This window comes from Oryctolagus cuniculus, chromosome 6 (genome assembly GCF_051225735.1).
Source record: "Oryctolagus cuniculus isolate XC-2025 breed Fujian yellow rabbit chromosome 6, ASM5122573v1, whole genome shotgun sequence".
In the NCBI taxonomy this organism is placed as follows: domain Eukaryota; kingdom Metazoa; phylum Chordata; class Mammalia; order Lagomorpha; family Leporidae; genus Oryctolagus; species Oryctolagus cuniculus.
In genome coordinates, this window is record NC_142872.1 from 124,115,401 (window position 1) to 124,136,861 (window position 21,461).

At 47.7% G+C, this 21,461-nt stretch overlaps 1 protein-coding gene and 1 pseudogene across 7 annotated transcripts in view; both read left to right on the forward strand.

The window, feature by feature from the left end:
• The window catches only part of MATN2 (matrilin 2), a 152,750-nt gene that overhangs the window by 47,523 nt on the left and 83,766 nt on the right, over positions 1–21,461 (forward strand). For all 7 annotated transcript variants that reach the window (XM_089336359.1, XM_089336361.1, XM_089336363.1 and 4 more), the window contains exons 3-4: positions 4,923–5,492; positions 17,512–17,634. In XM_089336359.1, the coding sequence (XP_089192485.1) occupies positions 4,923–5,492; positions 17,512–17,634 (693 nt within the window). The remainder of the gene's footprint in view (positions 1–4,922; positions 5,493–17,511; positions 17,635–21,461) is intronic.
• LOC149126281 (U6 spliceosomal RNA) lies at positions 6,011–6,111 on the forward strand (annotated as a pseudogene).

A 21,461-nucleotide genomic window follows, 5' to 3' on the forward strand; every position in this document is an offset into this window, starting at 1 on the left:
TATAAGGCCTGCAGAACAAGGTCTGGCCCCTATGAAGTGCTCAACAAATACGAGCCATAAATTATTAATATGTTCTTTTTGAGTCTCACAACAGTCCTACAAGTATCATTATTCCCATTTTACAGAGGAAGAGACCGAGGAGCAAAAAGGAGAGTGGCAGAGGCTGAACCTGCACTAAGATCACGGGACTCCGTGGTTGGTCCTGTAGGATTTCAGAGCCCTTTCAGTCCCCAGATGAAACCACCGTGCCTTGTCATAGATATTCACATCGCTGCTTTCCCCAAACGCTGTTAGCCCATGGGCGTGGCTGAATGTAGCTGGAGCAGGAGAGGCTCTCGTGACAAGGCTGGAACCCCGAGAGCAGGAAAGAGCGCTGCAGCCGCACAGTGCCATCCCGCTGAGCTAGAAGAGGTGCTTAGGGTCATGCTGGCGCAGACTCCCTTTCTCTGCAAAGGTGAGAGCTAGCCATTGGCCCAGTGCCCACTTTGGAGTTCCACTGACAGTGCTGGAAGTACTACTGATGGAGTCCAGACCATCACTTTACAGCTAGAAGAATGACATTTTATTGCGTGCCCGTAAACTCTCTTCCGACTGCTACTGCAGTGGGGCAAAGGCAGGGACCTAAAGGAAGGTTGTTGTGTGTTTTTCTCCCCGGCCAAGGAGGCAGGGATGCCCCTGATCAGAGGCAGCGGTAATAGTGGGAGAGAAACGCACAGAGGGGAGTCTGTTTTCTGGGGACATCTCTCAGCAGTCCCCGTGTGGAGAGCTGTGAGGCTTGGCAGAGCAGAGATTTCAGGGTGCACCCAAGTATTTGCAAAATTCCTGCCGTAAGTCCAGCTCTAGTGAGGATTTCCTGAGGGTATCCACAGTGGGATGCTGGGAAAGTCCCAGATCTGCCTGTAGGGGTCCCTGAGGCCTTGCAGAAGCAGAGTCATCTTTTTGAGCCTCACTTTCCCCTTCTGTAAAATGAGTGACCAAGATTTTATTAACCCAGGATCCCACGATTCCAAGTGTTTATGCTCCCTCATAGTGGCAAAGATGGGGGCTCTGGAATCCAGGACTCTGTTAGCAGGGACCATACCTGCTCTAGAACATCTTCACTTAATGGTTCTCATCTTCTCCTGGATTGCTCAGTCCCTTCCACCGGAAGCCTTTTTCACCACCCACAATTCCATTTAATTCCACAAAAGGAGTAACTCAGGAATAACTGTGTTCCAGCCACATGACTGCAAAGACAAATGCCATGAGTTTCCCAAGATTTGGGGACTTTGCAATGAGATGATGAGGCCAAGAATTCTCAGAATGTCTTTTATCAGAGATTTCTATATCTGCTAGACCAGACATTCTCAGAGAATGGTCCTTGGACAGCAACATTGATGCTACCTGGGAACTTGTTAGAAACACAGGTTTTCCGGCCGGCGCCGCGGCTTACTAGGCTAATCCTCAGCCTTGTGGTGCCGGCACACCGGGTTCTAGTCCTGGTCAGGGCGCTGGATTCTGTCCCGGTTGCCCCTCTTCCAGGCCAGCTCTCTGCTGTGGCCAGGGAGTGCGGTGGAGGATGGCCCAAGTCCTTGGGCCCTGCACCCCATGGGAGACCAGGAGAAGTACCTGGCTCCTGCCATCGGATCAGCGCGGTGCACTGCCGCAGCACGCTGGCCGTGGCGGCCATTGGAGTGTGAACCAACGGAAAAGGAAGACCTTTCTCTCTGTCTCTCTCTCTCACTGTCCACTCTGCCTGTCAAAAAAGAGAAAGAAACACAGGTTTTCAGGCACCACCCCAGACCTATTGATTGAATCAGAAGCTCTGGGGGTATGGCCAATGGATCTGCTTTTTGCACATCCTCCAGGGAGCTAGGATGCATGGTGAGGTTTGAGAATACGGAACCAGCCCTTCCAGGGATTTAGCTGTGACACTGTAGCTCTGAGACCCCCAGGGACCCAAGGAAACATCTTGAAGAGACTTGGTCACTTGGGCCGCCAGGACTTGTTGGTTTCAATGCAGAACCACAGTTCATTTGGAACCTCCAAAAACATTCTGAACCTTTGTGTGAGCATCCAGGCATTATAGAAGCTACCCGTTTGTTTTGGTGGGAATGAATCGAGTTTAACACACAATTCTGCATGGCACCTTTCAATTGTGTATGATGCTTTGTGAATGCTTAGTCACACCCTGATGACGACCCAAGATAAAAATCTCAGTCCAAGGAGAACCCCTGCTTCCAAAGATCTTCTGAGGAGCCGAATTCTTGGGGGCCAGTGTGCACCTCCTCCCCTTGACAGGAGCCTCTAGTTAATGTGCTCCCCCATGGCAGGGTCTAAACCTGGGCCCTGCTCCCCTCAGTAGGTGGAAGTCACTGAGCTGTGTTCTCCCTGCAGGAAGCTCAGACAAGAAGGGCAGGGCAGGTGCAGCTCCTATGGGGATGAGGGTGGGAGTGGGCAGCCTGGGTCCTGGGAGTGTCTGGCCCTTGTCTTTCTGGACACCTATAGATCTGTTGTTCACCGCTCTAGTCCAGGGCCTATGCTAGACTATGGGTACCTTCACAAACACTTGCGATGCAACCTTCTAGATGCTTCTGAGTGGACTCAGCCCCTGTGGGGTCAGGGTTTGAGTGGATTTTAGTTCCACTTCCCTTGTTGGGCAGGTGTGTGTAGCACTCATTTCACAGTGATGCCTGTAGCCTTGCTTCTGCCAGGCACAAGTGACAGCTGAGAAAGGAGAGCTGGGGTGGGGGTGGGGCAGGCATGTTGGCTGTTTACCCAAATCATTTCCTAAAATTCTCACAACACACAAAAAGGTGAGAAATAGCATCATCTCTCTACATTTTTTTTCTTTTTCCAAATCGTGAAAGATTTTCAAACTCTCGTTGCCTTCATATATTCATCTGTCCAGAAAATCAAGTGAGACCATTGTAATGAAAGTGCTCTGGAAAAAGAGATTTCAAAACCTACAAAGGTCGGGTTTTCTATTGATCGTATCACTGGGTCTTCCAAGGCAGTTTCTGGGGCCTCAGGTTTGAGAAAGCTCATCTTAAAATCCACCCAGCCCCCAGTGTTCTACATGACGGCAGTGGAAGGATGCTTTTCTGCCAGGCTGCTGGCGTTTGGGGCTGCCTCCTGCCCTATAGTCGTCACACTGGCGAGGCTGCCATGATGAGGTGTGTGTGTGTGCAGGCCCTCGAGGAGGAGTCACGGCCTGGCGAGCCAGCCAGGACGGGCTGACCTCATGTGCCTTTCCCACTTCTCATCTTTATGACTGGCTTCACTGTTCTGTTTTTGGCTCTCTCTTCCATTCTTGCAGCTGTGGTGACTGCGATTTAGGGCAAGCATTTGGGATCCCTTTTCTAATCCCTTTCAAATCCTGATTTAGCTGCTAAGTCCAGGAAGGGGGATGAGCAGGAGGGGGAGGAGGGACTCACCCCTGCCAAAGGCAGTAGCTCAGTGTATCTGGGAAATCCCAGCAGGAGGGCCCAGCTTCCACCCACTGAGGCTGGGGGCCCCCCTCATCTCATCCAGTATCTTCCACATCCCAGATACATGGAAGCAGTGAGCTCATCTGTGGACTGAAGCCTCGCACAGCCTCTTGCTTGGTGTTTGAGTCACAAGGACGGTAGTCATGGTGGTAAGAGGGAGATTTTACACGTGCCTTTTTTCCCAGTTTAACTGTCCTTGGTGGGAATGTGTCTTGGTTGGGTCCCTTTTTCTCCTTTTCCACTGTTGCCTCTCTGCTTGAGATCTTAGTCCATCTCCCATCCAGATGAATTCAACAACCTTGTGGATCAACTACCTGGCAACCCCCTACCAGACTCAATTGACTTGTATTACCTAACATGGGAGAGACAGGTCACATAATATGATGCTAAGGTGCTTTGTCACAGGTGGCATCCTGTACAAGTCTCTCAGTCTGAATTTAAAGATCTTTCATGGGTGACTTCAGGCTATCCTCCCAACAAATTCCTGCCTGCAGCTCCTAGTGTTCCCTTTTCCAAGGTCTTCTCACATATTCTGTTGTTCAACACATTCACTCATCTTGGGCTTCTGTTCATGGGTCCCTCTCCATGAGAACCTTCTCTCCAATCCAAACACTGCATCCACAGGGCAGCTCATGGCCCGTCTCCTTGACCCCAGCACATCAGTATCCCTGTTCTCTTAACTGTCAGAACCACACAGTTTCATACTATCTGTTTGAAAGGCAGAGTAAAAAGAGAGAGGTAGAAGGAGAGTCAGAGAGAGAGAGAGAGAGAGAGAAAGTCTTTCATCCACTTGCTCACTCCCCAAATGGCTACAACAGCCAGGGCTGGGCCAGGCCAAAGTCAGGAGGCCAGACTCCATTCAGGTCTCCTACATGGGTAGCAGGGGCCTAAGTACTTGGATCATCTTCTGCTGCTTTCCCAGGCACCAGGCACATTAGCAGGGAACTGGGTGGGAAATGGAGCAGCCAAGACTCAGACTGACGCCCCCATGTGAGTTACCAGCATCACGAGCATAAACAACCCGCTGTGCCATAACGCTGGCCTCACTAGTTACTTCTGCATTGTTCCATTGCAGCCTCTCCATATAGACTCTAAGCTTTTTGACGTTGAGCCTTGTCCTAAGCTTCTGGTGTGTTCTTTGCCAAGCTTGAATGACATGTGCTAAATAACAAAGTAATTTTGACCCTGATTGGGTGTTTTCCCACCTAAAAATTGCATTGGTGACTTTCTATAAACGAATATGTTCATTTATTTTGCAAAAAGAACTCCTATCCATTTGTAGCCAGTAGCCATGAGTGTGTATCCCCATATAACTTTCCTGAGGGGGGATGACAGTGGATGAAGACTGGAGGTTTGAAAGGTGCTCATCAGCCCCAGGACTTCCAACAACAGCCAGTCTGCACGGAGCCCCTGACTCACTTCTAATATGTTTGACCTCTCCTGTGTCCCCAGAGGGCTCCTGTGGGAATAAGCGAGCAGACCTGGTCTTCATCATCGACAGCTCCCGCAGCGTCAACACCCACGATTATGCAAAAGTTAAGGAGTTCATTGTGGACATCTTGCAGTTCTTGGACATCGGACCCGACGTCACACGGGTCGGCCTGCTCCAGTATGGCAGCACAGTCAAGAATGAGTTCTCCCTCAAGACCTTCAAGAGGAAGTCTGAGGTCGAGCGAGCCGTCAAGAGGATGAGGCATCTGTCCACGGGTACCATGACAGGGCTGGCCATCCAGTATGCTCTGAACATTGCATTCTCGGAAGCTGAAGGGGCCCGGCCCCTGCGGGAGAATGTGCCCCGCGTCATAATGATTGTGACAGATGGAAGGCCACAGGACTCAGTGGCGGAAGTGGCTGCCAAGGCACGGGACACGGGCATACTGATATTTGCCATCGGTGTGGGCCAGGTGGACCTTAACACACTGAAGGCCATTGGGAGTGAGCCCCACGAGGACCACGTCTTCCTGGTGGCCAACTTCAGCCAGATCGAGTCGCTGACATCTGTGTTCCAGAACAAGTTGTGCAGTAAGTCTGCTCCTCTGGGGCTCTTCTGGGGGAATCTGTGGGATTCATTCATTCGCCTTCAAGTGTTTGCTCTGGGCTGCGCTGTCCCAGGTGCTGTAGCGGCAGTGGCTGTTCAGCAAAGACCAAGACAGACAAGTAACATTCTCTTGGGGGGCCTACGTTTAGGCCAGGGAGACAGATAATTAGGCATATTATTAGACAAACAAATAAGTAACATGGTGGGGGAAGCATCCAGAGTGTGATAGAGCAGATAACCAGTGCCTAACGTAGACCTAGGTGTTCGGGGAGCCTTCCCTGGGGAGGTGACATTTGAGTCCAAAGAGCAGAATGGATAAGGGAAGACAGACTTTTTCTGTAACACACTGAGCTGCCCTGAATTTCCCGAGTAGAAGGAGGGAGCAGAATGGGAGGACAGAAAGCACAACATAACCTCTCCCTGGATGATGCAGAGTACCACACATCTTTGCCCCTTGGTGATGTTAGCAGTTGATGCTCCTCAACCAACAAAGAGGCCCGTTGCACACTTTGGCAGTACAGATACTAAAATTGGAGTGATACTGAGGTTAGCCTGGCCTCTGTGCAAGGATGAGAACAAATTCATGAAGTGGTCTATGTATATTTAAGAAAAAAAAGAGGTCCAGCATATCAGTGCATGTAGGGGCCCAAGGTGTAGCTGTCACTCTCCCTTTTAGGGTGGCAGGTGCAGCTCACCACCCATGCCTGTTCAAGTCCTTGACCTACATGCTCTGTAAGAGCATTCTTTCCTCTCTGAATTTCTTTTTTTTTAAAAAAATTCTGAATTATCTAATCTTTATTGGAAAGATATTTGATAACTAGGCATTAGAATTGATAGTTTTAATTTTATTTATTTGAAAGGCAGAGTTACAGAGAGAGGGGATATATATATATATATATATATATAGAGAGAGAGAGAGAGAGAGAGATCTTTCATTCACTGGTTCACTCCCCAAGTGGCTGCAGTGGCCAGGGATGGGCCCAGCTGAAGCCAGGAGATTCATCAAGGTCTCCCACATGAGTGCAAGGGCCCAAGCACTTGGACCATCCTCTGCTGCTTTCCCAGGCACATTAGCAGGGAGCTGGATCAGAAGTGGAGCAGCTGAAACTTGAACCGGTACCTGTATAGGATGCCGGCATTGCAGGAGGCAGCTTAACCCATTGCGCCACAAAGCCGGACACTCCTCTCTGGATTTTGAACCCTGTTTTCCACAAGGTGCATCCCGCCCTTCCTTCCCATACTCTCCCTAATGACCTCCAAGCCTAGCTCCTGCCTCCACTTTTCTCAGCAAGTCAATTTGCTCCCTCCCTGGTTTCCAGTTCCTGCAGTTGCCTTCTCGTGCCTTCCTCCAGGAGGGCAGGGGCCCAGAGTGCCAGCCCAGGTTCCCCCATCATCCCTGGAACCTGGAAAATTGCAACCTGACCTGGTAAATGGTGTCCGGTCCAGCTTTGTCCACTCCAGAGGCTCCTGTCCCCTCAAACGACCATGCTTCCCTGCTGGGGAAATAAAGGAGATTTCTATGGATAATGCCTGGTCCTGTTCTAGAGTATGAGTGGAGAATGAGCTGAAGAGCCAAACTCCTCACCAGCACCCAGGAAGGGGAAATGGTCCCGCAGAAGTTTCAGAGAATGATCTCAGGATGTGACAAAGCCTCCTGCCCCATGGGGTAGGCCTCACGGGGCAAGAAGGAGGATGTGCTTTGGTGGATCTTTAAAAAACAAATCCTCTTGCCAAGAATGAACCTCAAAAGACAGACTCCAAGGCAGGTATTTGTCACAGTGGCTAAGCTGCCGCTAAGAATACCTGCATGCTATGTTGGAGTCCCTGGGTTCAAGTCCTAGCTCTGCTCTCAACTTCAGCTTCCTGTCTATATGCACCCTAGAGTCAGCAGGTGATGCCTCAAGTAGTTGGGCCCCTGCCACCCACATGGGAGACCTGGATGGAGGTTCTGGCTCCTGGCTTCAGCCTGGGCCAGCCGTGGCTGCTGTGGGCATTTGGGTAAATAGAAGATCCTTGTATGTTTTTGATTTTCAAATAAAACTTTTTTTAAAAGCAGACTTCTTTTTGCCTCCAGAATCCAAAGTTTTATTTTAAAAAATCAATACCATGAAGCAGAAATAACCTTTTTCTTTTCAGTGTCACTTGGAAAATGTTCAGAAGTGCTGTTCCCTGGCGCCACAGAGAGCCTGTGTTATTGTGGTGTGCAGGGCCCAAGACAACTGGAAAACTTCAATCAGTAGAACACGCTGCAAACATTTTTAAGGTTTATGACTTTAAATGACTTCTGCAGAATTTACGTTCCCCTTTCCTGGAAATATTAAAAAAAGAAATTGGTTCCGTAACAGTTTTGGAAAATGTTAATGGTGGAGTTCTTTTATAAGCACTGTGGATTTATCAGCAAATGGAAAGATAATCTGATTAGGCAGAGGAGTTACACAGCAAGACTGACCTCCTTATGGGTGAATGTGAACCTGTCCATGAAAAAAACCTTCTCCATGTGCTTAATGGCAAGGCAGTACAATCAAGTATTTATTTATTTATTTAACTTATGTGAGAGGCAGAGAGATAGAGAGATAGTCCCTCTGCTGGTTCACTCTCCGAATGCTTGCAAAGCCAGGGCTAGAACTCAAACCGGGTGTCCCACATGGGCAGCAGGGATCCAACCACTTGAGCCATGGCCACTGCCTCCCAGACTGCATTAGCAGGAAGCTGGAATCAGGATGAGCTGGGACTCAAACCCAGGTACTCTGATATGGGACGTGGGTGTCCCATGCAGCATCTCAGCGGCTACACCGCACCCCTGCTCCAGCAAGGCTGAAGAAGTAATAGGAAGTTTGGATGTGTAGGGGAAAGGGGCACAGAACAGAGAGAAGACAGACTATGAACTTGCAGCCAGAATGAATTTATTCAAGAAAAATACATTTCCAGGGGGCTAGGCCTTATATATCTTAGGGTGGGCTAAGGGTCCAGAGGAGGGAGGGGGCAGTAGTTGGAGATGAATTTCTCCATACAGGTTTTTCAGATTTCTCATGGGCTTTCAAACCTGGAAAAGAATGCAAGGGGTGGGGTGGGGAATGATAGAGGCTAAGCAGGTCTCTTGAAAGAAGGCAGGAGTAAGGGGTAAAAGGGAATTTTATTTGCTTTCAGGCAAGAAGCTGTAATGGCGGAGGCTTATGTCCTTGTTCCATCAGGATGCGCCAGCCCCCTAGCCCCATCATCTTTGCTGTAATCTGGAAGCTCTAAGGAAACTTGGGGAGTGGGGTGCTGCTTTGTGGTGTAATAGGTTAAGCTGCCATCTGTAGCGCTGGCATCCCAATAAGGGTGCCAGTTCAAACCCCAGCTGCTCCACTTTTAATCCTGCTCTCTGCTGATGTGCCTGGGAAGACAGTGGAAGATGGCCCAAGTGCTTGGGCCCCTGCTTCAGGCTCCTGGCCTCAGCCTGGCCCAGCCAGGCTGCAGCCATCTGGGGAGTGAGCCAATGGATGGAAGACTCACTCTCTCTCTCTCTCTCTCCCTCCTTTTCTGTCTGTAACTCTGCCTTTCAAATAAGTAAAGAAATCCCTTTAAAAAAAAAAAGGAGAAGAAAAAAAAACAAAGAAAAGAAAACCAGAAAACGTGGTTTTTTCCCAGTTGTTCGTGTGGCTGAGAAATGGAGCCCTGGGAGTGTGCCATCCGCTGTGTGGGGTGCAGCCGCCCTCCCTGCCCCTCTGGGCTCTGCAGAGCAGACTCATCCACTCTCTTGAAAGGTTGAGGAGGCCCCAGGGCCTCTTTATCTGCTGCACAGTAAAGACTGCAATAACGAACACTTACTAAACACTTTCCCTTAGGACTTTGCATTTGAGCCTCATGGAAAGCTGGGGAGGCAGCACCACCCTGCCTCTCCCTTTTTACAGGTTAGCGCCCTTGCTCAGCACATCATGCAAGAACAAACAGGCAGGAGACCGAAGGGCTCATTCCACTCCTCGGCATGTTGGGAATTATAAATTCCTTTTTAATGTGAACCATTTTCTGATGGTAATCTCCATGCTCCAGCCTTGCCAGGCAAACCAGGCTTTGCAGTTGGCATTCACTGAGGTGGGTACAACTCTCGGGGGAAAACTTTGCAGGGTGAGTAGGAGCAGACCCCAGCTGTAGAATGCAGAGTGAATCCATTTGCTCCCTCTCCTTCAGTTGCCTCATCTGTAAAATGGGGATTTTATAAGCAGAGAGGGGAGGTGTGAGCAGGTGCTATAAACTGAAGAGCCCTATTCATTGTGCTCCATGTCATGTGTGATCACAATCAAATACACTGAACCACAGGCTTGGCAAAGGAGCTCAGTTTTGAGCTGTACACCAATGACCAGATAACAGTGATGAGCATCTTCCAAGTTGCAAGTGACAGTTCTGAGGTGGTTTTAATTAATTGATTTGGAAGGCAGAGAGAGAGAGAGCAGGAGACAAGCACACACACACACAGAGAGAGAGAGAGAGAGAGAGAGAGAGAGATCTTCCATTGTCTGTTCGCTCCCCCAAATGACTGCAACAGCCAAGTCTGGGCCAAGCCAAAGCCAGGAGCCAGGAATTCCCATGTGGCTAACAGGGACCCAAGTACTTGGGCAGTTTTCTGCTGCCTCCCCAGGTGCATTCGCAGGGAGCTGGATTAGAAATCAAGACAGCCGGCACCGCGGCTCACTAGGCTAATCCTCCGCCTTGTGGCGCTGGCACACCGGGTTCTAGTCCCGGTCGGGGCGCCGGATTCTGTCCCAATTGCCCCTCTTCCAGGCCAGCTCTCTGCTGTGGCCAGGGAGTGCAGTGGAGGATGGCCCAAATACTTGGGCCCTGCACCCCATGGGAGACCAGGATAAGTACCTGGCTCCTGCCATTGGATCAGTGCAGTGCGCCGGCTGCAGCACGCCAGCTGCGGCGGCCATTGGAGGGTGAACCAACGGCAAAAGGAAGACCTTTCTCTCTGTCTCTCTCTCTCACTGTCCACTCTGCCTGTCAAAAAAAATCAAGACAACCAGTACCTGAACTGATGCTCAGATATCAGATGCCAGTACAACAAGTGACGGCTTAACCTACTGCACCACAGTGCTGGCTTCAACTCTGAGGGTTTGGGTGGTCTCATGTGCTCCTTAGGCCTCTGTTGAGCTACCCCCTGATGATAATGACAGCTCATCTTGTCCTGTGCTGGGTACTTTGCATACATTGATCTAGTTAATACTTAATAAGTTCTTGTCTTTGAACAAGAAAGAATAAGGGGGCTGGTGCTGTGGTGCAGTAGGTTAAACCTCTGCCTGCAGTGCAGGTGTCCCATATGGGTGCCAGTTCAGTGTCCTGGCTGCTCCTTTTCTGATCCAGCTCTCTGCTATGGCCTGGGAAATCAGTAGAAATGGCCCAAGTGCTTGGGCCCCTGCACCCATGTGGGAGACCTGCAAGAAGCTCCTGGCTCCTTGGTCTGGCTCTGGTGGTTGCAGCCATCTGGAGAGTGAACCATAGGAGGGAAGATCTCTCTCTCTCTCTCTCTCTCTCTCTCTCTCTCTCTATCTGTAACTCTGCCTCTCAAATAAGTAAATAGATCTTAAAAAAAAGAAAAAAAGAAATTCAGATGTGAGACAGAGAGGAGTGGGTAGCAAAGTAGCAAGTTTTAATGGGGTAGGACATCTGCCAGAATGGATGGGCCCCTTTCCAGACAGAATCTGAAAGAATGCCTCATCACCCAGACTGGAGAAAGCAAGGTTACCTGGTTTAGTGGAGAGAATGAACCTGGCAGGCCACATGGGAGGCTCAGGAAAGAGCTGAGAGCTGAGCGTGCAGTCTGTAGTCAGTCTGGGGCTTGTAAGGGAAAGGGGTCCAGTTCTCCTTCCCCTTCTCCTCCTCTTCCAGGACAAAGGATGCGCTGAGTGTGAATCAGGTGAAATTCCTCCCGAGGTTTCACTGCTCGGTGCTGTCAGACTGGGGAGCCCACCTGGCATGGACAGAGGAGCTTCCCCCAGAGTGTCTGCCTTGGGGGAAGGCTGTGAGGTTTTATCACCTAATGTTATCTGGCTAGGTAACCCATTTGGTGCTGAGTAGAGAGGATTGGGGATGGGGGCTATCCTTGGAAGGAAGGCTGAGACCACCTGTGAAGTTACTGGGGTCCGGGTAGGACTTTGTAGTGTAAAATCCTGGGCTGCTTCCAAGGTGTGCCCATAGGCCCCTCTCTCACACACAGGCTAATTTCTAGCTTCCTACCTAACACTGGAAATGGAAATGGAGACTTAGGAAGGATAAGCAAGTGCAGGCAGCAGAGTTAGAGATTCTGAGCCTAAGCTCTTAGCCTCCATGTGCCAGGCCTGAGACTTCCAAGCCGGTGGAGCAATGGGATGTTCGCTCTATGAGATGCGCACTTCAGAGACCTCAGAGAGTCATCTGGAACGGGGGAGCTTGGGCCAGAGAATGCCTGGGTCTGTCCAGGAGCTGTTTTGGGCTATTTGTTTCCTCATTTAGTTATGTAACAAACCTGTGAAGAAGAGGCTCTTATTCTACAAAGAGGAAAGTGAGACCCAGGAGATGAAATAATTTGTCCAAGATCACTGTACGTAGCAAAGGTGACTGGTGAGTCCGGCATTTCTGTAAACAGAACTCAAAAGCGATGCTGGGTCTGCCGACTGGAGGAGCCAGGCAGGCTGCAGGTGAGATCAAGGCAGGAGCTTTAATCCTATGATTCTGAAGAGATCGGGATCTGAAGCCAGACAGTCCCGGGTGAGAGCTTGGCTTTGGCTCTCTCCGGCCATGTGGCCATGAGCCTGAACATAGCAGCGGTTTTATACCCACAGTCAGAATCAGTGGCTTCCACAGCAGCCACAGCAAAGGGAAATCCTGAGGTTGAATTCCCAGGCCACCCCTGAGACCACCAGAGAAACTTGGAGGCCGTCAGATGTGCTGTGAATTGAGGTCCTGTCTACAAGATGACCCAGTCCCACACGTCCTAAACTTTACCATCTTGCCACCCAGGAAGCAGGTCTGGCCCCAGCGTGGTGGTGATTCATTGTCACCTAGCAGGCCAGCCTGTAGTTCACCTCTTAGTGTCGGCTGTATCAGCCTCGCCTGGAGCCAGGCTGTTCCTACCCTAATAGCCCCACCCCACCCAAGCCAGGCACTAATAATGTTAAGACACTCCCTTCCTCAATCGGCCTGGGCAAAGTCTACACCTCTTGCACCCCTTTGAGATGCTGTTGTGAAGTGGAGAGGCCAGATGACATCAGAGTCTCTGTGCACTCAGTAATCGTTCTTTTCAGTCAGCCAGTGGCTTCCTCCGCTGACTAGTTAGCTGTCCCTCCCCCGACCTTTGACAAAGCCGTGACTGGGTTTAAACCCAAAAGGCCTCTTGAGAAGTGAGGCAGTGGGAAGGCTCCCGGCAGGGCAATGGAGGAGGCGGAGGGACTGTGTCTTCTTTATCATCCCACCCTTGAAGGCCCACCCAGGAGAGCAGGGCCTGGGGCCCTCAGCACTTACCAATGGAATTCCACTGATAGACATGTTTTATTCTGCCACAGTAAAAATGTTTGAGTTTTTTTGGTTGCAAATATCAGAAATGCAACTTAAACTAGGTTTTGGGGAATGAGTTGTATTATTCACAGAAATAAGGACCAAAGTTACCACACATTTGTAGCAAAGAAAGAAGTTTCTAGAAAAAAAAAGAGGTGCTACACAGATAAATACTAGCCTTGTCAGTCTTGAGGGACCCTGGAGACCATGTGTGTCCTTACGCCACAGGTGAAGAACAGGTTACCTGGCCTTCTTTTTCTTAGGAGGGGTAGAGAGGAGCCGTCTGGCTCCTAATCAAGTGCTCTCTCTGTTGCACCAAACTTACTGTCTCTGGTTCCAGTTTCTTTCATGTGTCATGGCCAACATCAACCTCAGTAGCAAGGTGCCACTCCAAACCCCTATGCCATAGTTCTTTTAATTTCCTCACTTAACAGGTGAAGAAAGGGAGTTTAAAAAATTAAGTAATTTGTACAAAGTCGTAACAGGTGGTAAGGCTGCCCTCTCAAGTGGTCCATTTCCAAAAACCATCTTCTCACCCACCGGGCTGGCTACTGCCCAATGCTTCCTCTGCATTCCAGCTCCTGTCTTCTTGCTCTATCGAGATCCCAGATAAAGGCACTAGGGACCAGGCCTCTCCCATGAGCTCCCCCAACAGTGGGTGACTGCTGTCCAGTGGTGGCCTAGACTCCATTGTGGAAGAGACAGTGACATGTGCAGGTGCCTCAGGAATGCCCCCGTGCCCACGGGTAATTTGACTCCAGCAGTCCAGGAGAAGAAGAGAAACTACCAGGGTTCAAACTGAAACAGGGACAGTGGTTTTTTTTTTTTCCCCCTTTATAAGATTGTCAAAAACTTAACGTTTGATAAGACTGGGTGCTGAAGTGTTGAGCAGGTGAGAACTGATACTGTCATGCATAGCTGGTGTGAGCCCTCTTGGAAGGCAATGAGGCGACTTCTGTTTAAAGTAGGACCCAGTCCTAGAGAAGCAATTGCATGGGCCTTCAAGAAGATGTGCTGAAAAGGTTCACCACAGCCTTGTGAAAGCAAAACCTTGGAAACCACCCAAATGTTGACCTGTGGGGAAATGGTTAAATAAAATAATCATGAATAGTCATATGGCTGGTGGATAAGGCAATCAAAAGGATTTGATAAGTCTAAGAGATAGTTGGTTCTCATTATTCAAGGTAATTGTGTTCTGTAAAGTCACTGCAAACCCTGAACTAGTGACAACTGAAGCAGTGGATAGACAGGACTAGATTCTGGTCATCTGATGTTTTTGTGAGCTGATTAACATGTAACTTTGTTTTAAATGTGTTCCTGTTTAAAGATGTCTTAGTTAGTATGTGTTGTTGATTGTTAACATTGAACTCATGGCCAACATCTCTAGCTCTCGCCTAGATGAAGCGTATCTAGCTGTACGTATTTTCCCCAAAAAGACACCTCACAGCTTCCTGAGCTTGGGAACAGTAGACAGCATTTGACCATTTCAACAGCAAAATTGCAAGCAAATGCACTAACATGCAAAACAAAAAACAAACAAACGAACAAAAAAAAAAACCTGACACAAAATAGATCATTAAAGGGACATTGATTTGCTGTGTAGAATACGGGAGCTGAAACAAGAAGGCATAGTGTTGCCTTGTTTGACTGCAGCTGGTATCTACATTGTGACAAAATTTTCATTGCTCTGAGCATGTCCAGGAACAAATGTGGAAGTGCTATGCGTATTGATTGATTTCAATAGTAGACAAATTCTCAGATATGGAATCTGCAAATAATGAAGATCAACTGTGCATGTCTTCACATTTTAACATCTCAGAAATTGGGGTGCATCTTAGATTCCATGCAATATGGTCCCTATATCAGTATGAACAGACTCTGTGGTTAAGGCTGAGTGAAATCCAAGTTGAAGATCAGTATAGGAATGTATAGGATAGACCTATATATATAAAATTAAACAAAATGCCGTGCTGCTTTTCCTTGGCTCTGAAATAGTTAAGAGGTATTGAGCATTGCCCAGGTCCCAGACACAGCTCCAAGTACTCAGTCATCTTAATTAATTTAACTTTCACATGGTCCTTAAAAGGTAGATGCCAATTTTTATCTCCATTTTATAAAAAGAAGTTAAGAACATTGCCCAGGGTCACACAGACACACACAAATAAAGATGTCTATTTCATCCTTCATTGAAAGTTATGATTGGATTTATTCTACGAACTTTTCTTAATGCTATTTGTAGCCTAACAGAAGCTTAAATATATACAGATTATTAACTCAGTACATCCTAAATTATTTTGCTATGAAATAAAACAGTTTTACTCTTCTGGTTCTTTTATTACCCCCATATTTCTTACTTAGATGTGGAGATGTGTACTAAAGGTGGATTTCATCAGTAGCTGTGTTTTCCTACATACTGGATTAATGGGATTGCTCTTAGCTTTTGAGTGCCCCTTTTATTTTAGTTTCATAAAAATATTTCCTGTGTATAGACATTGTTTTTATTAATGAGAACACTTACATAACTTGTCCTGTTTATATTGATGCTTGTTAATTTTAAATATGCTCAAGTTGCATTTTATTGAGTAAGGTCATAAATTGAGATGTAAAAAATGGGATTTTTTTATGAGCTCCAAGAAAACTTATATAAGAATTGATGTATTTGAAAGCTGAGACTCTTCAAATATTAAATGCAGAAATGTCTTATATATATATATATTTAAAGATTTATTTATTATTTGAAAGGCAGAGTTACAGAGAGGCAGAGGAAGAGAGAGAGAGAGAGTCTCGCATCCTCTGGTTCACTCTCCAGATGGCTGCAATGGCCGGAGCTACACCAATCTGAAGCCAGGAGCCAGGAGCTTCCTCCGGGTCTCCCACATGGGGGTACAGGGGCCCAAGGGTCTGGGCCATCTTCTGCTGCTTTCCCAGGCCACAACAGAGAGCTGGATTGGAAGTGGAGCAGCCAGGTCTTGAACCGGTGCCCATATGGGAAGCTGGCACTGTAGGCGATGGCTTTACCCACTACGCCACAGCGCTGGCACCTTATTTATTTATATTTAAATTTTAAAATGTACTTATTTGAGAGGCAGAGGGACAGAGACAAAAAGAGATCTTCCATCTGCTGGGTTGCTTCTCCACACACCTACAACAACCCGTGCTGGATTGGGGCCAAAGCTGAGAGCCAGGAGTGCAGTCCAGGTCTCTCCTGTGAGTGGCAGGGACCCAATCATTTGAATCATCACAGCAGCCTCCCAGGACCCGCATTAGCGGGAAACTGGAATTGAGAGCCAGAGCTGGGACTTGAACCCAGGTACACCTGTATGGGTTGTGGGTATCTTAACAACTAGTCCAATGCCTGCTCCTGCAGAAATATTTTAAAGCAAGACATAAAGGTTCTGGAAACGTGAAACATATGAATGCATATTTGACTCCACAGTTTTTTGTATACTTTGCATATTGAAAAATTACATTCCTCTTGGGGTTTATAATCCTGAGAAACTGTTGGGTCTTTAACACATTCTCATTTAACTGATAGCTTTTCCTCTACTGCTGCCTACTAAAAAGTCCACATTTGTAGCTAATGCCCCTTTTGGTGGTAGTAAACTTTCTGATCCTCCTGCCCAATAAAAGGGTATTATGAAATTAAAGCAGCAGTATCTGTTTCTGTAGGCCAAAAACAATCGACAGCAATTTCACATGATTCAGCCTAAGCCATTTCCTTTTGACCTGACCCTCTGTGGCCCTTATACATGACGATACTTCAGAAATTCATGGAAAACAGAATTAAAAGATAAATTTATTTTGATGCATGAAAGTTTTGAAATCATATATATACAATGTCTTCAAATAGATCAAGGAAAAACGTATACTGTGAAAAACCTATGCAGGACTCTCACTACGGTACAGTGAGTTAAGCCACTGTCTGCAGCGCGGGCATCCTGCATTGGCTCTGGTTCCAGTCCCGGCTGCTCCACTTCCAATCCAGCTCCCTGATAATGCACCTGGGAAAGCAGCAAAAGATGGTCCAGGTGCTTTAGTTCCTTCACCCATGTGGGAGACCCAGAAGAAGCTCCTGGTTCTTGGCTTTGGCCTGACCGAGCCCTGGCCATTGTGGGCTATCTCTTTCTCTCTCTCTCTCTCTTTCTCTCTCTGTCTCTGTAAACTCTGACTTTTAAATAAATTAATTAACAAAAAAAAAAAAAAAGAAAAACACATAAATTCATTTTTTTGCAATTAAATAAGCTTCTGTTTTAATTCCATTTTCTGCAGACTTTTAGAAGTACCCTCACAAATGCTGGTGGCATTTATATGCACCTGTCTTGTCTGCCTTAAAGTGTAACCCCCCTGGAAGACAGGGGCTCCTGTTTGCCCCTCTTTGGGCCCTGCCCTCTCCTTTCTCCTTCCCAGAGAGTATTCGGAGTAAATGTCTGTGGGGTGGAATGAAGTTAGAGTGGGCACAGCCATTCACGTAGCTTCCTATGTGTTCCCTTCCAGCCGTCCACATGTGCAGCGTCCTGGAACATAACTGCGCCCACTTCTGCATCAACACCCCAGGATCGTACGTCTGCAGGTGCAAACAAGGGTACATCCTCAACTCGGATCAGACAACTTGCAGAAGTAAGATTGCTTTGCTCATCTCTCTGGGCTTCTTCTCTCTCTTCTCATGTCTGTATCTGGGCTCATGTTAGGCGTCTCCGTCCCCTCACTGCACCCAGTTACCATTTCCCTGAGGAGAGAAGCAAGGGTTCAAAGTTTTGTTTGTTTTGACCGCACTTCTCACTCTTCCTCCATAGTACTGGGCCAGAGTCGGGCACACAGTAGGCCATCAAGAAGAGTTCGAGAGACCGGTGGAGACATCATCTCCTAAGCAGCCTCTGTGAAAGTGTGGGCTGGCTTCCTTTGCTTCCAAACTGCTTCTTCAGGGGCAACCACTGAAGAGCCTTTTCATCCACTGTCTTTGTTCAGTGTACCCTGAGGAATTGCTTCTGTATTTTATTCTCTTCTCTAAAGCGTGGACTTAGGATGAGTTATTGACCTTGGCTGGGAATGATTATTCAAGTTCTATTTTAGAGGTGTGCAGGGACCTAGTTGCTTTGATGAGGCACACTTTATAGGTCTCTTAAACTTGAAAAAGGGCAAAGGGACACAAAATGTTAGAACTCACATTCTCCTTTTTTGGCCAAGCCCCAAAGACCAGACAATATGCAGATATTTATGCCAGCACAAGGTTATCTGTCCCTTAAAAATCAGAATTACCCACATGTTGAGTATTGTGCCCCCCACCTCTAAGTTGCGAGTGAAACCACTTTGTTAACCCTTGGACAGCCAGGCTGCCAAAGAAAGACTTGAGGAAGGCCAAGGCATGTGCAGGCAAATAAAATTCAGTGACTGTGATGGGTAGTTCATGCAATGGGTAATTGTTATACTGCATGCTAAGCAATTAAGCATTAATGGAAAGCAGTTTGCACAAATGGTTGTAATTAGCATCACACTTATAGAGCCAAACCACATTTTCCATTTTTCTTCTCACTTTTCTGTTTCAGGGTTGAGTGGTTGGCTGGAAGCTTTCCCACTCCCCGAGATTAGGTAACATCTGCTTGATCGCCTCCAGTTCTGTGGCGTGTAGAAGCCCAAGGCTCTCTGGGGTCTGTGAACCCCGGGGTCCCTGTGTTCTCAGCTCCTTTCAGACCCCAGGGCTACAGGCTGAATCACTGTCATCTTCCACTGGAAGATCTGATGTTTCTTCAGGTGGTTCCACAACACGAAAATCCTAAACAGTCCTGGGTTTCGTAGACTTTACTGAAGAACTGGAGGAGCTCAGGACAAGCCATCTCACACACTGCTCAGCAAACAGCCTCAACATCTGAGACCCCCATTCTCTTCTAGCACCCTCCTGCCCCAAGCTGCTTCTCTGGCCCACCCTACAGGATACTCATCTCCCCCTGTCTTGCCCACTTCCTTCCTCCCAACCCTTCCTGGGAGCAACAAGTGGTTCCACCCCTTGCTTCAAGAACTCTGGTGATCAGCTAGGTTCAGGGCATCTGCTGATGTCCATTTGCCATGGGTTGGCTTAGCTGAGCCAGAGGAATTCTGACACTAGGGAATAAAAATAAAAAGCACATTTCTCCGGGCACTAAAATAGCTGACTAGAGGTGCCTGGTGCACTTTCATTCACAATAGAGGACAAAAACAAGGGGAAGGCAACAGCCATTTCCCTAGAGTAGGGGGTGGCAGAACATGAGAGTGCTGTGGGAATGTGACAGAGACATTGGAGCCACAGATGTGTGATGACCTCAGGAAGAAGGGACCTCGGGGCTGGTGCTGTGGCATGGCAGATTAAACCATTGCCTGAGACACTGGCATCCCAAATGGGTGCCAGTTCGAGACCCGGCTGCTCTACTTCCAATCCAGCTCCCCGCTAATGCTCCTGAGAACACAGCAGAAAATGGCCACATGGGAGACTCAGATGAAGCTCCTGGCTCCTGGCTTTGGCTTGGCCCAGCGCTGGCTGTTTGTGGCCATTTAGGGAGTGAGCCAGTGGATAGACGATCTCTCTGCCTCTCCTTCTTTCTCTGTAACTCTGACTTTCAAGTAACAATAAATAAATGCAAGAAAAAGAGAAAGAGAGAGAGAGAAAGCAAGGAAGAACGGAAGAGACTTAAGCACACAGTGTCTGCTGCCTCTCGAGATCAACCCTAAACCTAAAGGGACTCAGGAGTCTCCACTCACCCTGCGGATACCTGAGACGTTTACTGCTGGAGAACTCTGTGACCTTCGCATGCCCTGAGCCCTGTGTGGGGAGCTGCTGGGTTCCACACCTCGCACTGCTCTGAGAAAGAGTCCGGCTCACGTTGCACCCTCCTCTACCCAGATCCTTGTTACATGGAGCGATCTAAGATCCTACCCACATGGAGTCCTGTGAAGCAGCCAGGCAGCTGCTCCCAGCAGCTCTAACAGCCAGTCTTATGGGCTAGCCAGGAGGCCTTGCCCACCGTTGCATGGCCCTAGAATTACCTGAGTGGCTGACTCCAAGAGGCATGGCCTACAGAGGCTCCCAGAACATAGTTAGGTGGCTCTTCTCTGCCTCCTGCTACCCAGAAGGCAGCAAGCAGACCCACTCATCCACTCTTAGCCCCAGGAAGCAGCTGGGAAGACCTCCCTGAAGAAGCCATACCAAAGAGGCTCTACAAAGTCACTTGTGCAACCTTCAAACTCTAACAAGTGCCCCGTCTGGGTACATGGGTGTGGATGAGCATATGCTCCCCTTAGACACTGCACTCTGTACTGTACTCACCAGGGCCCATAGAGATGGCCCCTTTCTCATACAACTCATGGAGACTGATGGGAACCTCACATCCACAACCAGATGGCCATATTCAGAAGTGCCAGAAAGCCCACTCTACCTGAAGAAGTTATATCCCAGCTGATAGTGCACTTCCACAATGCCTGCAGCCTAGACCACTGAGACACCAGTAGATGTCATCAAAGTTGATTTTAGCTGAAGATATCACATTAATACTATACTAAAATACCCACCTGGAACAAAAACAAATACAGCCTATCCAGCCAACATCTGAGGACATATTGCTAGCAAGAAAGTAGAGGTAGAGGTAACTGACCCACCAGATGCACAAATCCCAGTGTAGGGACACAAGAAACATGGAAAAACAAGGTGACATGACACCTCAAGTGAACACAATAACTCTCTAGCAACATACCCCGGAGAAAATGAAATGGATGAATTACCTGACAAAGAATTCACCAGAATATTTTAAAGGAAGATTACTGAGATTCTAGAGAATGAGATAGTTTACCAAAATTCAGAAGATAATTCATAATATGAATGAGAAATTCAGCAAAGATTTAGAGATCATAAAAGAGAATTTGGAGCTAAGGAATTCAATAATTGAAATACAAAAAAATACAATTGAGAGCCTCAATAGCAGAATTGATAAGGCACAAGAAAAAAAAATCTGAGCTTGAAGACAGATCTTTTGAAATGACTCTGTCAAATTTTTAAAAAGGGTGAAAAAGCAGTTTAAAAGAACAAAGAGCACCTTGGAGTCTTATGGAAGACTTACATGAGCAGATGTTGACATTATGAGTATTGCAGATGGAGAAGAGAAGGTAAAGGGCAAAGGAAACCTAGTCAATGAAATAACCTTTGGGAAGATACAGAAATCTAGATCCAGGAAGCTCAAGGGATGTCTAATAGATATGAGAAAAGAAAAGTCCCCCTCCCCACTTAGGCCCAGGCAAACTTTCAAAAAATGCAAGATAAAGAAAGAATTCTAAAAACAGCAGGGAAAAGTGTAAATTCACTCAAAGGGGAATCTCCATTAGCTTAATGGTAGACATTTTGGCAGAAGCCTTACAGACCAGGAGAGAATGAGATGATAAGTTCAAAGTCCTGAAAGAATCCTCTCCACTACCAAGTTGGCCTC